We start from the raw sequence: 23,035 nt of genomic DNA, 5'->3' as shown, positions 1-23,035 counted from the left end.
CTGGAGCCTGTGCTCTGCAACGGGAGAGGCCACAGCAGTGAGAGGCCTGCGTACCACAAAAAAAAAAAAAAAAAAAAAAAAAAGTGGTTTGCAAAGTTTCATGCTGGAGATTTCTCGCTGGATGATGCTCCCCGGTGGGGTAGACCAGTTGAAACTGATAGCGATCAAATCGAGACATTCATTGAGAACAATTAATGTTATACCACGCGGGAGATAGCCGACATACTCAAAATATCCAAATCAAGCATTGAAAATCATTTGCACCAGCTTGGTTATGTTTATCTCTTTGATGTTTGGGTTCCACATAAGTTAAGCAAAAAAACCCTTCTTGACTGTATTTCCACATGCGATTCTCTACTTAAACGTAATGAAAACGTTCCGTTTTTAAAACAAATTGTGGCTGGCGATGAAAAGTGGATACTATACAATAATGTGGAATGGAAGAGATTGTGGGGCAAACGAAATAAACCACCACCAACCACACCAAAGGCCGGTCTTCATCCAAAGAAGGTGATGTTGTGTATATGGTGGGATTGGAAGAGAGTCCTCTATTATGAACTCCTTCAGGAAAACCAAACGATTAATTCCAACAAGTACTGCTCCCAATTAGGCCGACTGAAAGCGTCACTCGATGAAAAGCGTCCAGAACTAATCAACAGAAAATGCATAATCTTCCATCAGGATAACGCAAGACCACATGTTTCTTTGATGACCAGGCAAAAACGGTTACAGCTTGGCTGGGAAGTTCTGATTCATCCACTGAATTCACCAGACATTACACCTTCGGATTTCTATTTATTTAGGTCTTTACAAAGTTCTCTTAATGGAAACAAATTCAATTCCCTGGAAGACTGTAAAAGGCGCCTGGAACAGTTCTTTGCTCAAAAAGATAAAAAGTTTTGGGAAGATGGGATTATGAAGTTGCCTGAAAAATGGCAGAAGGTAGTGGAAAAAAAGGGTGACTACGTTGTTCAATAAAGTTCTTGGTGAAAATGAAAAACGTGTCTTTTATTTTTACTTAAAAACCAAAGGCACTTTTTGCCCAACCCAATAAGAAAAGTATCAGAACGCATTTAGGAAATAAAGATGGGGGTAGGGTGTGGGAAGATGAGATCAGTTTTCCAGTTTTTTGAGAATAGTATATGTGGAGGTTCATGAAAACAAATGAGATACTTGGTAAATCACTGGGTTTCAATCACTTATGAGAAGATGGTAAGGTAGGTTAGGAACCAGATCTTGATTTTCTAAAGGTCCATAATAAATTGTATTTCATTCGGTAGACAGTAGGGAGGCATTGCAAGTTCAGAATCTGTGATGCAATGTGGTCAGATAGGTCACATTTTTGGAAACAAACCTGATAGCAAGATGGATCAGAGGAGATAGAGACAGAGCCAGTTAGGAGATGACTGTATTACCCTCAGAAAGACAGGAGGAAGACCCAATGGTAGTTGGTGGATTTATGCCATATTAAGATGATAGATTCAATTATATCTAATGAAAGATTGCATGTGAATCATGAGGAAGAGAAATTAATTGAAGGTGGCTCCCAGATTACAAATTTGCATGTGGATTTGGGGGAGGTTAGAAATGGCTGTGGGTTGCTGCTATTTTAAAAAGAAAGATGAAAAAAAAAAAAAAAAAAAAAAAGAAAGATGGGGGTTTCCCTGGTGGCGCAGTGGTTGGGAGTCCGCCTGCCAATGCGGGGGACACGGGTTCGTGCCCCGGTCCGGGGTGATCCCACGTGCCGCGGAGCGGCTGGGTCTGTGAGCCTTGACCGCTGGGCCTGCACGTCCGGAGCCTCTGCTCCGCGACGGGAGAGGCCACAGCAGTGAGAGTCCTGCGTACTGCAAAAAAAAAAAAAAAGAAAGAAAGATGGCAGAGAGGGCATGTGGAGAAATTACATAAGAAAAGCCTCTCCTTCCCCCTTAAAATTTGGGTAAGAAACATTTAAGGAGGAAATATATAGGTAAATAGACAAATAGACATATTATCATGTGGTTCAAATAAAAAAAAATCCTGATAAAGGATATTCAAAACTGAAAAACACTCATACAACTCAATATCAAAAAAACAAAAAATTAAAAAAAAAAAACAGCCCAATCCAAAAATGGGCAGAAGATCTGAATAGACATTTCTCCAAGGAAGACATACAAACAGCTAATGGGCATGTGAAAAGATGCTTTACATTGCAAATTATTAGAGAAATGCAAATCAAAAACACAATGAGGTATCATCTCACACCTGTCAGAATGGCCATCATCAAAAAGTCTACAGAAAACAAACTTTGGCAAGAATGTGAAGAAAAGGTAACACTTATACACTGTTGGTGGGAATGTAAATTGGTGCAGCCACTATGGAAAACAGTATGGAGGTTCCTCAAAAAACTAAAAGTAGAACTACCATATGATCTAGAAATTTCATTACTGGGTATATATCTAGAAAATAAGAAAACATTAATTCAACAAGATACATGCACCCCAATGTTCATAGCAGCACTATTTACAATAGCTAAGATATGGAAGCAACCCAAGTGTCCATGAACAGAGGGAATATATATACACACCATATATGTGTATGTGGTGTATATATGTGTTTATATATATGTGTGGTGTATATATATGTACATATATATAAACAAATTATATATACAATGGAATATTAGCCATAAAAAGAATGAAATTCTGCTATTTGCAGCAATATGGATGGACTTAGAGAATATTATCCTTAGTGAAATAAATCAAAGACAAACACCGTATGATATCATTTATATGTGGAATCTCAAAAATAAAACAAACGAACATAGATGCAAAACAGAAACAGACAGACATTTAGAAAACGAACTAGTGGTTGCCAGTGGGGAGAGGGAAGTGGGGAGGGGCAAGGTAGGGGTATGGGATTAAGAGATACAAGCTATTATGTATAAAATAGATAAGAAAGAAGGATATATTCTATAGCACAGGGAATTATAGCCATTATTTTATAATATTAATAGCTGTTAATGGAGTATATTCTAAAAATACTGAATCACTATGCTGTACATCTGAAACTAATATAATATTGTAAATCTACTATATTTCAATTAAAAAACCTGAAAAACAAACCGAACCAGTTATTTTGAATCTGTTGTTGAAAATAAGTAGAAAGAAACTAAATAAAGAGTTGAGCACTGAACATGACTTCAAATATTTTGTCTTTGGCCAGTCTCTGGTTACAGATGAAATAGTGTTTCATTAAGGAAAAAAATGGTAGCTTTTGTTGGAAGTTCAGCAGATGTGTAATTCTTACTTATTAGAAGGAATGGATTGCTTGCCACAACATCTATACTTGATAGAAATTTATATTACTGAGGTGGGTATATCTTGTTTAGAAATTTCCATAGGTAATAAGGCACTTAGGCATATTTATTGTTTGTTGAAATTAAGGAACCTAAATTATATTTATGACCAAGGATCTTTAATTACAAATATTGGAATTTAGAAGCTAGATATTTTGACTCTGACTCCAGAAAATGAGTTTTTATGGTTTAAATCATTCCTATGTGTCTTCAAATGAACCATATTGTCTCTTGTAGCTAAAGTGTTTCTTTGTTAAATTAGAAGAACCTATAATTATGAGGAAACATGTGTGATGATAAATAAATGAATGAATAAATAAGTGAAAAATAAGGATGCTTTGGCTGTATTCCAATTACTTCTCTGATATTGAATTAGATTTTTTTTTTTTTTTTTTTTTGCGGTATGCGGGCCTCTCACTGTTGTGGCCTCTCCCGTTGCAGAGCACAGGCTCCGACGCGCAGGCTCAGCGGCTATGGCTTACGGGCCCAGCCGCTCCGCGGCATGTGGGATCCTCCCGGACCGGGACACGAACCTGTGTCCCCTGCATCGGCAGGCGGACTCCCAACCGCTGCGCCACCAGGGAAGCCTTAGGGCTTTTTTTTGTTTGTGTTTTAGCAATTGCAGGAACAGCAGGATTTCGGGATTGGTATTTTAATAAAATAGTTTACAGTGGCTACTTAATTAGTTTTCTGGTCATAATAAATTCTCTTGAATACAACAAATGTAATTTAAATTATTTCCAAGTTACCTCATACTTGTACACAATAAAGTTCATTTGCCATGTTTCTGTCCACTTGCACAGTCATGTGAAAATTTCCTGCAGATCTTCCTGCCAATTTGGCATTAAACTATCAATGAGTTCCTATTTCACTTCCATAATTATTAAGCCTTTGGAATCTCTACTAAGAGGTAATTTCATTGACCAAGACCAAGACAAGCAGTTTTTTTCCCAGAGGAAACAAAATGATACCCAGACACTCTCTAAAAGTCTTGAGAGTAATGAATATGTAAGTCAAGGAAGAAACAGTACAGTTTTTTCAAAAGGCCTTTCACGAAGTGTCACACCAAAAATTAGTAACATTAAATGAAACAAACATGAAGGAATAGTTTGTCGTGTCAGACAATGGAATTAAAGATAGAAAAAAATGTGAAATGACATTTTGAAAGACACATTCAAAATAATTTTTCTATAAACGATTTGACAGAGTCAGTAGAGAAATCTCCGAAATATTATACCATGCTATATGCTCTCCTTTTCCTGTTTCTTTGGAATCTTCTATTGTAGACTAAATACCTAACTTCCCGGAACTCTTTCTAGTGTAGTCTGAAACGTGGCTTTCTCCTTCCTGTAATCCAGTTTTTTTATTTTTATTTTTTTTGCCCCACTGCGCCACCCGGGATCATAGCTCCCCCGACCAGGGATGGAAGCCGTGCCTGCTGCAGCGGAAGCACAGTCTTAACTACTGGAATGCCAAGAAAGTCCCTAGTCCAGATTTTCTTGCTTGCCTGCCTTAGCTCACTCTATTTCCTGTTCTTGGAAGGTCTTCGTTTCCTGTTAAAAATAAAGCTTCTAGAAGGCCTTCCTGATTTCCCAGCCAAAGTGCTCTTTCACTGTTTCCAGAACACCTAGTAGAATCTTTGGTCGCTTTCTTTATCCTTCCTTACCGGATTGCCTGCCTCTTCTGGACAGCAGTTTGTATTCCCAATACAGTTATCATAGTGACTCAAAACATTTTTTGTTTAATCAAATTAGGGCAGATCACTTAGAAATTCCTCCTTAGATACACTGTCCCACAGCCACTCTATCTACTTGTCCATCACGGGCCATTGGCTTTCCCATGTTACACAAATTTTCCATGTTCTTTCAAAACATTTGAGTATATGCCACATTGAAAATGATTTATGCTCTTGAAATACAAAAAGTAAAAATGGTAGGAGCACATTTCATGTACTCTGCCAAAGATGCGTTGGACGCTGGAGGCAAATAAATTGGGGATACCGTTTACGGAGGTAACAATATTTCGTTAAAATATGAAGGCCCACTGGATCACCTACACTTTATTTAGGTTTTGGAATCTCGGTCAGGTACGCTAACCGAAAAGGCTCAGGAGTGGTTACTTGAATACACGCCGCAAACACGTTCTAACTCCTTGAAAATGTTTTTAGATCAGCTGCAGCAGGCGCTGGGCGGACAACTGCCCCTCCCCCCAGCCTAAAGCTGCCCTCCGCCCCGTCCCTTCGCCCGGCCCCCGCGCCGCCGCACTGCATGCTGGGAGTCGTAGTCCCGGTTTGCTTTGCCCGGAGGGATCGAAGGGCATCGGAGTCCAGCTTGCCCTCGAGCTACTAGAGGTCGCGTTCTTCCGCTGCTCCCTTTCGTTCTGTCGGGCGGAGCCTTCCGTGAGCACGGCTGGATTTGTCTGTGCTACCGTCTCTCTTCTGGGTTTCAATAAAGTTTTCCTCTTCCTTCCCCTGTACGGAGCTCAAGATGGCGGCCTCTTGGTCGCCCTTGGTTACCCTGCGCTTAGCGCCGAGCCGGCTGAGAGGAAGATGTGTCCGGTGCAGGGCTTGGGCCGCTGCTCTCCCCACTTCGGTCACCGCCCCTGGAAACCCCTTTTGTAAAGGTTAGTGACTGTATCTGGAGTAAGCCGAGACGACTGCTTATGACCGGGGAAGTCTCGGGGCAGTCACCCTCCCTCCTCGAGCTCCCCAAACTGCCTCCTTGGTTCACGGTTTTCGAGAGGTTTCTTCGAGAGGAGTTCCACCCTCTCTTGCACCGCTGTTACTGCCTGCTCATGAAGGAGCACTGAGGGAGGTGGCCCAGAGTAACTTTCATTTTGAGGGTTAGATGTCGACCCAGGGTTTGTTCCTTCCCGGCTGTTAGAGACCTGTAAACCCAGGTGTGGGGAGTACCTCGCTTGAAGGGATTCAAGTGTGGGGTTGAGGCCTGGGAACTCTTCCAACCTGCCCCATCCCAAGCTCTCCAGGCTGGTGACCTGGGACTGTACCTCTGACATCTGCAGGCCCTGCGTGCTCTCTGGATTGCGGGAATGCAAGTGTACTGACATTCTCAGATACAGGGGTCGATTCTTTGTGTTCTTTTCAAGTCCTAGAGGCTTCAGCGAGGCGTATTTTGTCACTGGGCTTGCATCATTCATTCATTCTTTCAAATTGTTATTCATCAGTGAATGAACCTGTATTTTGAGTAACCAAGGCCACAGGAGTGCTAGTTTTACTATATTCATATACTCCCACTAAATTGCGGGCTACTCAAAGGCAAGGACTGGGTGTCATTGTTTCCTCAGCACTTAGCACAGTGTTTGGCACCTGATGGGCAGATATATTTTTTGAGTGAATGAATGACGTTATTCTTATTGCTCCCTCATCCACATACTTAAGCTTTCCTTTTTAAAAAAAATCTCCAGGAACCCCACCCTTATACGTCTTAATAAACTGATTCTCATTGGCAGTTTAGCTAAACCTCTATCAGTCTTTGATTATTATCATAAATAGAGTTGAAATTAATACTAAAACTGTGATTAAGTCACCTTAGGTTTTACTGTAAAGTGTAGCATAATCCACTTACTGTATAATGGAATATTTTGGTAGCATGAGGTTTCGATCTTAATATAAACTATTTAAAAAAAATTTTGGAATAGGCTATACAAGCAAATAACACAAAATTCAAAAGGTACAAGAAGGAATTCGGTAAAATGTTGACTTTCTTCCACTCCTGTTCCATAGCCGTTTAGTTTTCCTTCCCAGAGGCAATTTCTCATACTTGTTTCTTATGTATTCTTCCAGAGACATTCTGTATATATCCACCATATATATTTATAAATACCTGAATTAAAGAAAAATAGAAGTGGTAATATACTATACACACTGTTCTGGTCCTTTCTTTTTTTTCATGTAGTATATCTTGGAGATCATTCCATATAAATACGTGTAGAACTGCCTCTTTTTTTTGGCTGCCACAAGGCATGTGGGATCTTAGTTCCCCAACCGGGGATTGAATGGGCCCTCCCTGCATTGGAAGCTCAGAGTCTTAACCACTGGACTGCCAGGGAAGTCCCTGTACCTCATGTTTTAAATGGTTAAAATAGAATTCCGTTCAATGCATGTACCATAATTTATGAAAATTAGGATTTAAGGAACATTAGCATAATAACATGAGCCTTAATGTTTGTTCTGGGTCATGCAATATGCTAAATGCTCATCTTGTTTAATTCCCGTTATCCTCATTTTGGGGATGAGGAACCCAAGGTTGCAGAAGTTATTTGGCTAGTTAAGTGGCAGAATTTTTTTTTTTTCTTTTTTGCGGTACGCGGGCCTCTCACTGTTGTGGCCTTTCCCGTTGCGGAGCACAGGCTCTGGACGCGCAGGCTCAGCGGCCATGGCTCACGGGCCCAGCCGCTCCGCGGCATGTGGGATTTTCCAGACTGGGGCACGAACCCGTGTCCCCTGCATCGGCAGGCGGACTCTCAACCACTGCGCCACCAGGGAAGCCCCAGAATTTGTTTTGAATTTGGACATTTGATGAAAATGCAGTTAGAGGTCAATTTAATTGTAACTAAAGTTGCTCCTTCCCCCTCTTTAAGTAAAAGAAAATTTTAAGTTGAAACGTTATTCAGTATTTAGAGTCTGATTTAAGTTTGTTTTCTATCGTTTTCTTGATGTTTTGGGGGGGTATTTACTGTTGACATTTGTTTTATCTCCTTTTTTTCATCTTTTCAAGCCTACTGTTTACTGCAGTGTAATGTGAGGGAAGCACATTACACTTAATGTTAAACAAAAGAAGGAAGTAGATAAAGGAAAGGAATGAGGGGAAAGGAAGAGCATGTTCTTTGTTTTTGTGCTTCATTTCTTTCTTACATTTTTTTTTCCTTAATTAATTTATTTATTTGGCTGCATGGGGTCTTGGTTGCAGCATGCGGGATCTAGTTCCTTGACCAGGGATCGAACCCGGGCCCCCTGCATTGGGAATGCAGAGTCTTAGCCACTGGACCACCAGGGAAGTCCCCACCTAAGCTTTAATGCCAGCCTTGGCTCTAAGACATTTTGGTAACTGGAAACGTGAAAACTTTAGGGGTCCTAAAATGGTGTTCATTCATATCACCTAACTTTAAATTCCTTAGGAAGTACAAATTATGAATTCCATTTTGCCATATATATATTTCCATTAGTCAGATTATTAAACAATTGAAAGTATCAATAAAATTTGGTATCTTTTTTTTTTTTTTTTTAAATTTGGCATCTTAAATAATTTAAGTATATATGTCAATTTTGATATTACTGCTTGTTTTCTTTTAGGTCTAAGTGTATCTTCATTTAATGTAACAGTTATTCAGTCTCCAGATAGTTATGGGGAAACATTTTATTAGAAATCAGAGTGGTCATGGTGTGGGTAGAAAACGCCTCGAGATTGCTAATTCAGTTGAAGTCTTGTATTAAGTGTATGGAGGGGGAAAGTGAATGAAATTGGCTCCCAGGCCTTGAATAGCTTACAGTCTTGGGAGATGGATTTACAAGAGCTAATGTTTATTGAGCCCTTTCTGTGTTCCAGGCAGTCTGCTAGCCGTTTCTTTCTCTCATAATTTTATCTTCATAAAAACTCTATTATAAAATTATTTTAAAATTTTAAAAAAAGTTTTATTTTTTAATGTTTCTTTTTAAAAATTTTATATTGGAGTATAATTGATTTACATTGTTGTGTTAGTTTCAGGTGAAACTGAATTGCTTTAGTGATTCAGTAAAGTGATTCAGTTATACATGTACATATATCCTTCTTTTTAAGATTCTTTCCCTATATAGGTTATTACAGAGTATTGAGTAGAGTTCCCTGTGCTATCTATAAAGGTATTGTCATCTCTATTTTATAAATGACTAAACAGGCATGGCTACTCAAGTGGTATTTGAGCCCAGGCATTTTCCCTCCAGAAGCACAAACTTAACAAACCATTGTGTTCTACTAGCTCTTTACCGTGACAATGAACATTAACACCACCATAATCTAGGCCTATCTGAAGTGTTGTAGGACTACAGAGGAGAAAGCAGCTCTGCTTGGAGAGGGGAGGGCTTTTTAGCAAAAGTGTGGAAGTGAGCTGCACCTGGCCTTATTGGTGTATGTATAGTCCCTCAGGGGGAGCAGCTAGAGAGGAAGCTTGGCAGGTGGGCTGGATTCTGGTTAGAAGAGTCCTGTATAGTATGCAAAGATGTGTAGGCTCAGGGGGATACTGCTGACGATTTCTTAAGAAGAGAAGTGATCAGGTCCATTTTAGCATGATTATCCCTGTGGCTACCTGAAAAACAGGTCAGGAATGCCTGGATGGGGGAATATTGGAAGCTTGGTGATTTTTTAGGAGGAAGTTGTAGTAGTTTAGGGAGAGTGATTTAGGCCCTGAATTACTGCTGTGGTAAAGATGGAGAGCAGGGCAGCAAAGGAGGGAATTCAGAGACCCTGCTTTGGTAAAATTGACAGGATCTGCGGGAGACAAGGAAAGAGAGGAGTTAAGGTCAATTTGGGTTTCCTAGTTTGGGTAATTTAATGGCATCAAATTCCGTCTATCAAAGGAAACTAAACAAATGAAAAGTAAGGCTAGAGGCATTTTAGGGAGAGGTTCCATTTTGGATATGTTAAAGTTGAGGTGTTAGTGATAATTCCAGGTAAACAAGTCTAAGTAGTTGTAGGAAATATGGGATCTGAGTCTAAGAAAGGAAATATGAGGTGTTGAGAGCCATGAGAATGGAAGAACTAGCCTTGAAATATTTGTAGAATGAAAAGGAGAAAAGGCTAGGGATGAGTTCTTGAGGAAAACTGATGTTTTATGAGCAGAAGGTGACCTCATCAGAGAGCAGTTAGAGAGGTCATAGGGGAAATTGGAGAGAAGCCAAGGAAGAGAACGCTTCTAAGTTTTCTAAAACTTAAAATCAGCGTATCTATTTTACTTAAGCTAGCCTTAGAAATTAAGTTTCTTTCTTTCTGTTTTTTTTTCTTACTTTTTGGCCACACCGTGTGGCATGTGGGGTCTTAGTTCCCAGACCAGGGATGGAACCTGCACCCCCTGCAGTGGAAGTGCGGAGTCTTAACTGCTGGACCACCGGGGAAGTCCCAGAAATTAAGTTTATTTCATAGAGGCAAGGTAATATGACAGTCACACCTTGTGATTTCTTATCATTGTAGTGTCCTTCTGTATCTCAGTGTTATATTTTTAGATCTCTATATTAACTGAAGATTCGTATTTACCTTTAGTCACAATCTCTTCTTTAGTACATGTACATTGGAGATCTTGATTAGGTATTAATGTGAGTAGAACTCAGCCATATGAATTGGTATTATTTATTGGCTGTATAGATTAGTGGTTAAGAAAATGGATTTGGACTTTTATTACCCAGTTAGATGAACACCCTGTGTGAAACTTCATGTTTCTTGGATTTCCGTTAATGTTTATTATTATATTAGAAAAAGTTCATGCCTGCTCCTGAGACTATTAACTTCATGATAATGGTTTCTTTCAGTCAGTTTTTTTTTTTTAAGCATAGCACAACTTATTACATGGCATAGCTAGTGCTCAGATGTAGTTCTGGGGTGGAGGGTGGGCAGATGAAATAGGGTGGGTTCAAGAGTAGAACCCATTAGAAAGGAACTTTAGAAGTCCAGAGATGGATTATTGATCTACTGTAGATTTGCACTATGTTATACCTCAAGAGCTTCATTCTGTTTGTTTAAGTAAATGATGAATATTTAAATGGGTTTAACTATTTTTTAAAAATTAACTTTTTTTTTGGCTGCGTCGGATCTTAGTTGCGCCAAGTGGGCTTCTTTCTATTTGCAGCGTGCGGGCTTAGCTGCCCTGCAGCATGTGGGATCTTAGTTGCCTGACCAGGCATCTAACCGGTGTCCCCTGAATTGCAAGATGGATTCTTAACCACTTAAATCCTGGTTTTACCTATTTTGGATTTGTCTTTTCACAAAAGTACCACAGAAATAATAGATGTCAAAGGCCCAGTGCAATAATACGCTCTATAAATTCTGACAGAAGGTCATGTAGCCTCAGCTTGACTATATCTAATACTGTTTCCCTAGGCCACTCATATATTTTTCTTGCTTGTGACTAAGATTTGTTCTAATTTCTCTTTTAAGAGCCTTTTGAATATGTCTGTTCTTCCTGCTGTGTTTTGTCTTCCTTGCCTAAGGTCCTCTGTTGAGGTCCCATTTTTATGTGTACCCTGCTGGAGGTACCTCATACTTTAATCTCCAAAATCTTTTTTCATAACCTTCTTTCACTGTCCTACTTGTCCTTCTTATTTCTTCTCTCCGTTCAGCTCATCCTAGAAGATACTTTTCAACACATTATCTATCCATATTCTTGACCAGGTGTGCCAGTTTTCAACAATTTTTAAAGCCTGAACATGCAGTTCTTAGTGTAGTTACTTCAAAGCTTCATAATGCAATTTGTATCTTAAATGTAATTCCTGTAGATTCCATTTAAAAATTCTTATTTATATATTTGTGTAAAAAATTTAAAATAAATGAACATAACAAATAGACGTTATTTTTCTTTATTGTTTGAAAGAAAATAGACCTCTTAGGTCTCATTATTAAATAGTGTTTGAAAAGGGTGAATATTAAGGAGTTACTCAGTATGCTAGGCCATGCCTATAATTACTTCAGAATAGCTTTATTCAGATTTTTAGGCAGTATTTTACTGATTTGTTATGAAATTTAAGTACTGTTTTTTTTCTTTTGTAAAGTTACACACATTGGCACATTTAAGATTAGCTTCGAAAGGAAAAGAATGATAACTGGCAAGCATTTAGTTTTAATTTTCATAATTTTTCTATTTAAATCAAAAGCACCCTTTTAAAGCCCCTAAATCATCCTTTTATAAATAAAGTAAATGCATTCCTTGATGATGGCTTATGTTGTTTTTTTAAAGAAAGAGTTTAATTAAGATTTGATTTTCTTCTATTCTGCACTTTGTTTATTCATCACTGAATCAAACATAGGTGTTTAATGTCACTGGTAAATCTGACTTTTTGGGTCATTGATGGCCATTGCAGTTTTCGAAAAAAGCAGCTATTTCTCTTTGGGATATGAATAGAACATAATAGAGCATAAACGTGCTGCCTGTGACCTTAGCATGGGCTTCTGTCATTGTAGGAGAACATTTCTGGTCAGTGCCCACTGTTTACAGTTTGTTAAAATCAACACAAATGTACAAAACACTCATGAATAATTGTGAACACAGTATTTGAATGGATGCTTAATAAATATGCATTAAAAATATAATTACAGTAATGAAGTTACAGCTGAAATTTTAATCCAGCCCTTTAGAAATATTAAATGTGCTTTTCCTGATTGTGCATTTTTTGCACAGCAGTTGGGTAAACATTTTACACTGGAAATCTAAATTCCTTATATAGTTTTGATTTCATTTAACTAAGCGTGTGTTCTTTTTTGGCAACAATCTTCTTTCTCTTTGTGAAGAAGTGAAGCTCATTTTATTCCATAACTGTTACTAAGAAGAATTTTGATCAGTTCTGTCATAGGACTAATGAACATATGGGATACCAGATGAATAATAAAATGTGACCTGGAAAGACTAGATTGTGATTTTGGTTTCATCCTACGGTACTGGATCAATCATTTAATTTGGTATTTCTTTTTTCTCATCTGTAGAATGGGATTAGTCATCCTAACTCTGCCTTTCTCACGTGTCATCTATGAGGCTCAGATAAGTTATTATATAATACGAGAAAGTCCTTTGAAAATTATAAGAAATGTTATATAAATGTAGGGCTATGCTGGGAGTAATTGAAATATTAATATCGAAATGCTAGAGGTGGTAGATTCCAGTCAGTGAATAGGAATGGGATGAACTCAACTCTATGTATAATTACTAAAACCATTTTGATTTTCAGGGAGACTAACTTATATTAACAATGGCAAAGGGCTCAGTCTGATTTCAGTGCTTTGAATTCCAGAAAACGAAGTTTTGATTTTCTAAGATTGTGCAGAGGGCCTCTATAGATAACCAGGGATGGTTATTGTTATCCTGGACTTAACTACCTTTTCTCTGGATATTCTGAATATCTAGAGGGTCTTAGAAAATATGAGCTACTGCTTTCGTCATGATGTTTCAAAGAAGGCTATTGAAATTTGATTTATAGTATGCAGGTAAGTCACTAAGGTAAATTATCTTAATTTAGTAAGATACTGCTTATGAATACTGTTTTCAAAGGAACTCAAGTTGTTAATTATTTGCTGTGCAGCAAGATATGAAGATAACATTTCATGGGATCATAGAATAATAGAGCTGAAGAGGACCTCTGGGTTATGTAGTTAAATGTCAGGTGGGAAGGTAGTTTCTGCCTTTATTGTTTCTTTTTGAGGCATCCTGTTCATTTTTATGTAGCCCTAATTGCTAGAAAATTCTTTAAGTAGAATTCTTCAAGTAGTGCTTTTCTGTAACTTCTCCTCATTCATCTTGACTCTTTCCCCAGGCACAACTTATATAACTCTAGTTCTCGTGTGCTTATGACAGTTTTTTAAGTATATCTTATTCATTTATATAGTCATTTATTCATTTATCATATTATTGGTTGCCTCCTTGTCCCAATTCCATTTGACAAACTTTAAAACATTAGAGACATATTTCTCCCATTCATCTGTTCATTCATTCCCCAAATATTTCTTGGTGCCATCTGTATGCTAGACACAGAGTACTGGGATGTTGTTACTCTCTCCTCAATGTCAACTGTCTCTTGTCTTATCAGTCAAATCTTATGACATGGTTTCTAGATCCTTGAACTACTTCCCTTCTTGAGATTACAGTCTGCTTTCTGAATGTCACTCTGAAAATGTGGCCCACATATCTCAATATATTCCTTCGGACATGTCTGGCCAGAGCAGTATTTTAGGTTACCTTTTCTGTGTCCTGTTGCATTAAGTTGGTGGCCAGGTCATATTCATGTCTCACCTTAAGACTCCTAGGGCTATTATAAGACAGGTCTCTTGTTTGTATTTGATTAGTTATTTTTTCTATTAAAAATAAATTATTTTTATTATAAAAATACTATATGTGCATAGTAGAAAATGCAGGAAAGATAATTACTGTTAACTTCATTTTTATTTTTTAAGCATACTTATTAAAGTATAAGATTCATTTAGTAAAGTACGCAAGTGGTAAGTGTAAAGCCTACTGAATTTTCATAAAGAGAATAGATGTGTAAATACAACCTAAATCAAGAAATAGAACATTTGTAGTACCCAGAGGCTCCCATTGTGCACTCTCCAAATCACTAGCTTTTTACTCCCAATGGCAATCAACATCCTGATTTATGTTACTATTGATTTATCCTTTCATCTCTTCTTTTTTCTTTTTTTTATTTTAATTAATTAGTTAATTTATTTTTGGCTGCGTTGGGTCTTCATTGCTGCACGCAGGCTTTCTCTAGTTGTGGTGAGCGGGGATTACTCTTTGTTGCGGTGCACGGGCTTCTCATTGCGGTGGCTTCTCTTGTTGCAGAGCACAGGCTCTAGGTGCACAGGCTTCATTAGTTGTGGCATGCAGGCTTGTGGCTTGTGAGCTCTAGAGTACAGGCTCAGTAATTGTGGTGCATGGGCTTAGTTGCTCCGCTATCCTTTCATCTCTTGATGGACACTTAAGTTGTTTTCATGTCGTGGCTATTTAAATAATGCTGCAATGAACATGGGGGTGCAGCTATTTTTTTGAGATAGTGATTTTGTTTCCTTCAGATAAATACTCATAGGTGAAATTGTTGGATTCTATTTCTTAATGAATTATGCCAGATTTATAGATTGCAAATATTTTCTGTCATTCTGTGTGTTGTATTTTCACCTTCTTGATAATGTCCCTTTTTTTTAAAAAAAAATTATTTATTTGGCTGTGCCAGGTCTTAGTTGCAGCATGAGGGCTCCTAGTTGCAGCATGTGGGATCTAGTTCCCTAACTGGGGATTGAACCTAGGCCCCGTGCATTGGGAGCACGGAGTCTTAACCATTGGACCACTAGGGAAGTCCCAATAATGTCCTTTGATATACAAAAGTTTTAATTTTGATGAAGTCCAATTTATTTTTTCTTTGGCTGCTTTGATGTCATAGCTAAGAAATCATTGCCTAATCCAAGGTCATGATGATTTAAAATTATGCTTTCTTCTAAGCATTTTAAAGTTTTAGCTCTTACAGTTATGTTTTTGATCCATTCCTACTGGGGTTTAATTGGGAGTCCTTAAGTCTGAGTTTCACAGGCGATTGTGATGTCCAGACAGGATTGGATTTAGAACGTCCACACCTGTTAAGAGAGATCAGGGATTGGCAACCTTTTTCTGTAAACATTCAGATAATACTTTTGTCCTTGCCTGCCATGATCGCTGTTACAACTTTAGCTGACTCTCCATATTTGTGAGTTTGGCATCCGCGGATATAGTGGGCCAACTATTCATTGTACTGCACCATTTTATATAAGGGACTTGAGCATTTGTGGATTTTGGTATATGCAGGAGGTCCTGGAACCAATCCCCTGCAGATACTGAGGGACAACTGTACTCAACTCTGGTGTTGTAGTGTGTAAACAGCCAGAGATAGTAGACTAATGTGTATGGCCGATTTGGCCTGCAGGCTGCTGTAGTTTGCAGACCACTGGACTAGGTAAATATTCATGTATACTTCTTTTTTTGGTTTGAAATTTTTTATATATCTACACTTTAAAACCATCTGGAAAGTATTTTGGTATGCAGTATGAGGGGATAATCTAAATTAATTTTTCTGTTGTCTTCCAGTTGTCCAGATGTCACTTGTTGAATAATCTCTTGGCTCCCATTGCTTAATTCATTTATTCAACAAATATTTGTTGTGTGCCCATCATATGCCAGGCATTGTAGGTGCTAGGTATACAGTGAATTAAATAGGCATGGTACCTTCCCTCTTGTGGCTTGCAGCCTAGTTGAGAGAGACAGACATAAAATAAATAACAAATAGATAATTACAAGTTGGGTGATAAAAGAACAGTGATAATATTTGGTATGCCTCCCTCTTTTATTATATATTAAATTATTCCCTGAAGACTTCCTTTTAGAATATCTATTCTATTCATTGATCTTTTGCTCATAGTGTTTTATATTTATTTTCTTATCTGGTAATCAAGATCCCCCTCATTACTTTGCATCTTCATGATTTTCTAAGGATTTTGGATTTGGATTTTGGTGGAACTGTATTTAATCTGCAAATTAATTTCTGAAGAACTGACAATATTATAATGTTGTGCATTTCTTTTCGATAACACTGTGTCCAGTCTCCCAAATTTTCATTTATGCCTTTGAGAAAGATTTTAGTTTTCTTCACATAGATCTTACAAATTGATTGTTACTATGACTCTTCTTTATTCTAGACTTTTTATCTTAATTGTAAGTGGGATCCGTTTTTTTTTTTTCTATTGTATTTCCAACAGGTCATTGCTAATACGTTAGAAAGATAAAGCCATTAAAATGTTTTCCAGTATTCTCCTTTGCTTAAGAACGGGTATAATTAAGCCATTGAGTTCTTTAAAATTCATAAGTGGCTTCCTGGAAACTTCAGGATTAAATTCAAACTGCTTATCGTTGTAAGGCCCTGTGTCACCTGGTTCCTTTGTATTTTTCTAGTAGCCCAACTCTTGCCCCCTCTGCCTTTCACTTTATATCTCAATACTGAACTTGTTTCATTTTCTTCAGTGTACTATCCTCTCATATTTTAGAGCCTTCTCCCAGCTTAATGCATTTCCTTCCCTTCCTTCCATTTTTCCCTGGTTAACTCCTGTTTGTCCTTTTGCTCTCAATTGAAACATCATTTCTCCTGAGTACCCTTATCTCCTTAAGCTAGGTTGCTAGCTTTGGCTCTGTGATCTCATAGCATCCTCCTCTTCCCTTTACTTCATACCACACTTTGTTAAAGTTGTTTATCCACTTGTTTATATCTCCCCCAGTGCCCTGTTGGTATTTTGAGTGCAGTTATAGTGTCTGTCTAGCTAGCTGTGTTTGAAGTTTTCAGTACAGAGCTTTACACTCTATAGCTGCTTTATAATTTGTGAAATTAGTTGTTGCTTGTTCAGTTTTTCTATTTAATAGGTTTTCAAATGATTCTTTTCAATATAATTAAGTTTTTGAACCTAATTGCACCTGTCGGTACTTGTATCCCATTGTGTAGCACGGCAACATCATCTTGACTGTGATACAGCACTGATTTGTCTCTTTGTGTCATCTTTGTATTTGAGGGCTAGGTCTTCATTTAGTGCCAGATTTTGTTCTCAAAGCTCAAAAAGGTGTACACAAATCTAGTTAGTCAAAATCCTTAAAAGCCAGCTATGTGAAATGTAAGGGCTTTTAGATTTATATGGAAAGGAATTTCTTTCCTCTAACACTTCACCTTTGGGCTTTTAGTAAAAAAGCTGCTGACTCACAGACATAGAAAACAAACTTATGGTTACCAAAGGGGAAAGACGGGAGGAGGGATAAATCAGGAGTTTGGGATTAACAGATGCACACTACTATATATAAAATAAACAACGAGGACCTACTATATAGCACAGGGAACTGTATTCAATATCTTGTAATAGCCTATAATGGAAAAGAGTCTGAAAAAAGAATATGTATATGTATAACTGAATCACTTTGCTGTACAGCTGAAACTAACACAGCATTGTAAATCAACTATATTTCAATTAAAAAAAAATCTGCTGCTGCTGCTGCTACCGAGTTTTACAAGAGTGCCGTTTATTAGCAGAGGCAGGTTGAGCCCAGAGTGCAGGTAGGGCAGAGCTCGAGCTGGGCCTGAGTAGGATGGAGACCCAGGAGGGGTGGATTGTTGGTTGCTCCAGGAGGCTTGAGTACTTCAAATTAGAGGGCCTGAGAGAGGTTTGTGTTTTTTCTGTTGCCTGGCTATGATAAATGGGAGCACAATCTTCACTTGTCTGTAGTGTTATGGTGATTTTAATGAGGGCAATATCCTGGTGGTAGTTTGGGGTCACTTAGCTTGAGATCTTATCTTGCCTATTCACTTAAATTTTCTAACATTTTGTGGTGTTTTAGTTTCCTCATTTGTAAGAAATAACAATATGTACCTTAGAATTTTTTGGAGAAGATAATATATAGAATACCTTTCAGAATTCTATCACTCATAAATTTTCAAATGAATCCAAGGTCTGTAAAGAAAACCTTAAGTTGTTAAATGAACCTAAAGCATATAACTTTTCTGGGTTACATGGATACCTCTTGTAATCTGTTAATTTTGTATAACATCCTTAATTCTACTGAAGTAAACACCTGTAATGCCTTGAAGTAGTCAAGACTCATCACAGATCGTATTGAATATTTCTGAACATACAACCGTCTAGGAAGGAATAATGCAAAAAGATAGTTTTCTTTACCTTGAAAACTCTTTAAATTTGTATGGTCATGTGTTATCTTGCATATCTTCAATTCTTTCCTTTAATCATAGGATACTTTCGAGCTGAGAAATCTTTACAGAATGTTTTTGAGCTGAACCCCACTTTACTGACAAGTTGTATGTAAAACTTCTGCACATTAAACTACATCTCTACTGATTTTGAGTATGAAGTTGGAGATGGATTCTCAAAAAATATTTAACCTCAGGTATTAAAACAAAAAAACCTTAAGGGTGAAGCAAACCTTTAAAATAATATTTCTGAAAGGAAAATGCTTACTTTTTGTTGAAATAGTCTGGTCCACCATTTTGCTTAAGTCTCTAAAGAATATCTCTAAGACTTTCTTAACTATCTACCTTTGTGTAGAATTTGAAATTCCATTCCAATTTAAAGCACCAAAAAACACAGAGACCACACATCCCCTTTGTTGTTATTTCTCAGCTCTATGGAGACAGTGTCAACACAGTTAAGCTTTATGACATATGTTTTAGTCAGGGTTCTCCAGAGAGACAGACCCAATAAGATGTATATACATTTAGAAAGAGATTTATTATAAGGAATCAGCTCATGCAATTACGGAGGTTGACAAGTCCCAAGATCTACAGTCAGCAAGCTGGAGACCCAGAGACCCAGGAGAGTTGGTAGTGTAATTCCAGTCTGAGTCCGAAGGCCTGAGAACCAGGAGAGCCCATAGTGTAGTTCTAGTCCAAAGACTGGCAGGCTTAAGACCCATGAAGAACTGATGTTTCAGTTTGAGTTCAAAGGCAGGAGAAAACCGATGTTCCAGCTTAAAGGCAGTCAGGGGGAAGGAGTTCCCTCTTACTAAGGGGAAGGTCAGCCTTTTGTTCTGTTCAGGGCTTCAAGTAATTGGATGAGGCCCACCCACATAAGGGAGGACAGTCTACTCAGTCTTCCGTTTCAGGTGTTAACCTCATCAGAAACATCCTCACAGACACATCCAGAATAATGTTTGACTAAATGTATAGGCACTCGATGGCCCAGTCAAGTTGCCAAATAAAATTAACTATCACAACATATGTCAAGATTATTGTTGTCCTCAGTGTGTGAGCAGCATTTCCCCTCATGTTCTTAAGGTGCTTGCAGCAGTCCAGCTATCTTAATTTCACAGGTAAAAGTACAAAGGCAGGAAGGAATGAGTTTCTGTCCTGGTCTCCTTTTGAAGAGTATCAGGAGAAACTTTGGCAGAAGCTGACTTCCTCTTAGGCATCGTTGGCTAGGATGGTGATCATGTGCCCAAGCTGCCATGATCCAGAGTCAAAATGGTGGAGTCAGGAGATAAATCTGGAGGGTATGACTCCGGAGCCCATGCTGCTTCCACTATAACATCCTGCCTCCCTGCTGGACCTGTAGGTACAAATGCTGGCTCTGCCACTGCCTAGCTATGGGAACATGGACAGGTTACTTACTTAGTCCCTCTGTGCCTTAGTGTCTTCACCTTTAAGGTAGGAATATGTTAGTACCTGCATCATAGGGTGGTTGTGAAGATTAAATGAATGAAGGTATGTAAAGTACTTAGAAAAGTACCTGGCACTTAGTGAGTACCCACTAAAGGTTAGCAATTGTTGCTGCTGTTGTTATTAACTATATGATCTTGGTCAGTTTATTTAACCTGCAACTTGCAGTGCTAACTCTCTGGTCCAAATCATAGACATCTCTGAACTGTACTATTGTTAAGAGTTTCCTAACTAGTCTCTCTGCTTCCACTTAAAAAAATTTACATATATATGTATTATATATATATGTATAATAGTTTTATTGAATACCATACAATATAAAAATACATACATATATAAAAATATATGTATATTATATATAATATATAATAGCATTATTGAATATCATACTATTCCTCCATTTCAGCTTTCCTTTTGAATTTCTATTATCTTATTTTCTACAAATGGATTAATCTTTTAAAAAACAAATTGTGACACACCCCTGATCAAAACCTTCTACTTGATCGTAATCCTATCACATTCACACTATTTACCTTGGCTTACAAGACCCTACATGATCTGGTCCTTCCTCTCCTTTCCAACTTCACCTTGTAACATACTCCACCTTGTTCATTTAAATCAGCCACGTAGACTTTCTTTTCTTTCTTTGAAAACGTGAAGCTTATTTCCATTTTCACTTTAGGGTTTTTGCCAGAGCTCTTTGCTCTGCCTGGGAAGTTCTCCCAGATCTTCCTCTGGGCTGACTCCTTTGGGCATTCAGGTGTCAACTTATGTCACTTCCACAGGGAAGCTTTTCCTCATAATCTATAGGAGTCCTCAGTCATTCCCTAGCATAGTGCTTCTCAGTCTTCAGTGTGCATATGAAACACCTATGTATTTTGTTAAAAATGCAACTTTTGATTCAGACCCCTAGGGTAGGGCCTGAGATTCTGTACTTCTGTTGAGCTCCCTGGGGATGCCATGCTGTTGGTCAGAGGTCCTAGGATATCACTCTGTTTTATTTTCACCAGGATTTTAGAAAAAGAAAAGAAAAGAAAAAGAAGAAAATGTTAGATCTATTACTTCGTCTACTCAGGCTGCTGTAACAAAATACTATAGACTGGGGGGCTTAACCAACAGACATTTCTTTCTTACAGTTTGAGAGTCTGGGAAGTCTAAGATCAGATACCAGCTGAGTGAATGAATCAATGAACAGATTTATCCATGGATTTTTATTTTAATTATTATTTTTTTAACATCTTTATTGGAGTATAATTGCTTCACAATGGTGTGTTAGTTTCTGCTTTACAACAAAGTGAATCAGCCATATGCATACATATATCCCCATATCTCCTCCCTCTTGCGTCTCCCTCCCACCCTCCTTATCCCATCCCTCTAGGTGGTCACAAAGCACCACACGGAGCTGATCTCCCTGTGCTATTTGGCTGCTTCCCACTAGCTATCTGTTTTACATTTGGTAGTATATATAAATCCATATCCATGGATTTTTAAGTTATTTGTATAATAGGATTATTGTGAGGAGTAAAACAAATAATTATGTTAAGTTACTTAACCTAGTCCCTGGCACACAGTAGGTGCTCAATAAATGTGAGCTGCTATTAATAGAATTTCCTTCTAAAACTGTTTTGACAATTATTTTTAAAACAGTGGTTCTTAATCAGTTTTTGTTCACTTGTTTGAAAATCTGAAGGAATCTGTAGTATATTTAGAGATCTTACCTCAGAAGAAATGCAAAAACATACACACACACAATTTTCTTTTAATTTCAGAGGGCTCTCAGACCATCCCCCCATTCCCTGCCAGTTGACTTGTCATGGACCCCAAGTCAAGACCTTGTTTAAAAAAAAACAACCTACATGTACATAACAATTCTTGTTAGGGCTGGTAGTGACAATTTGCCTTTTTCTAATTTCTTTTTTTTTTTTTTTTCTAATTTCTTTTATAATTGTTGCTGTTGAATTGCCTCTTCTTTCTGTGTTATAGGTTACCATGTGTCATTAAGAAGAGCATAAATGTGGTTTATTATATTACTTATTATTTTTTTAAAAATATCTATTTATTTATTTGGCTGTGCCGAGTCTTAGCTGTGGCACACGAGATCTTTGTTGCGGCGTGTGGGATCTTTTAGTTGTGGCATGCAGGATCTTAGTTGCAGCATGCGGGATCTAGTTCCCTGAATAGGGACTGAACCTGGGCCCCCTGCATTGGGAGCAAGGAGTCTTAACTACTGGACCACCAGAGAAGTCCCTATTATATTACTTACTAATGCCATGAGACTGTTTAAGTGGAACATATTAGCATAGACTGTAATACTGCAGAAGAATTTTTTTGTTCTAAACCTCTGTCTTCAGATGAAAACTTAAATATTGGGGGAAATCGCTTCTTCCCCTGCCAACAGCACCCCCACAAACAGACAAACATGGCGTATATCCCTGAAACTTGCCAAACTAACTGTAAGAAGCATGCCAAGCATTAAACCCACAGAGGGACACAGGACAAGAAGGGCAAGGACTCTCTGAATGCTCAGGGAAAGCGGTCTTATGACAGGAAGCAGACTAAGCTGCTTTTCTGGAAAAAAGGCTAAAACTACAAATGGAGATTGTGCTGAGGCTTGAATGCATTGAGCCTAGAAAGTGCTGCAGAGTTAGAGAGTGCTGACTGTTAAGACCAGCAAGCATTTTGAACTGGGAGGAGATAAGAGAAAGGGCTAAGTACTCCAGTTCTAAACTTCATCTTTTGTTTTATTGTGAAGACAATAAAATCTGGAGGTTATGTTCACTTCAAAA

General features: G+C 38.0%; 1 protein-coding gene and 1 pseudogene across 3 annotated transcripts in view; both read left to right on the top strand.

Annotated features, from left to right (window-relative positions):
- Window positions 1–5,705: 5,705 nt before the first annotated feature.
- Window positions 5,706–23,035, top strand: part of AFG1L (AFG1 like ATPase) — a 199,920-nt gene continuing 182,590 nt past the window's right edge. Inside the window, exon 1 of one of the 3 annotated variants that reach the window (XM_065889073.1) lies at window positions 5,706–5,956. In XM_065889073.1, the coding sequence (XP_065745145.1) occupies window positions 5,821–5,956 (136 nt within the window). In that variant the 5' untranslated portion in view covers window positions 5,706–5,820. The remainder of the gene's footprint in view (window positions 5,957–23,035) is intronic. The other 2 variants (XM_065889074.1, XM_065889075.1) reach the window with 2 other exon arrangements.
- Window positions 22,669–22,975, top strand: LOC136132165 (large ribosomal subunit protein eL42-like; annotated as a pseudogene).

This window comes from Phocoena phocoena, chromosome 12 (genome assembly GCF_963924675.1).
Source record: "Phocoena phocoena chromosome 12, mPhoPho1.1, whole genome shotgun sequence".
NCBI classification, from domain to species: Eukaryota; Metazoa; Chordata; class Mammalia; order Artiodactyla; family Phocoenidae; genus Phocoena; species Phocoena phocoena.
This window is presented reverse-complemented; position numbering and strand designations above follow the sequence as displayed.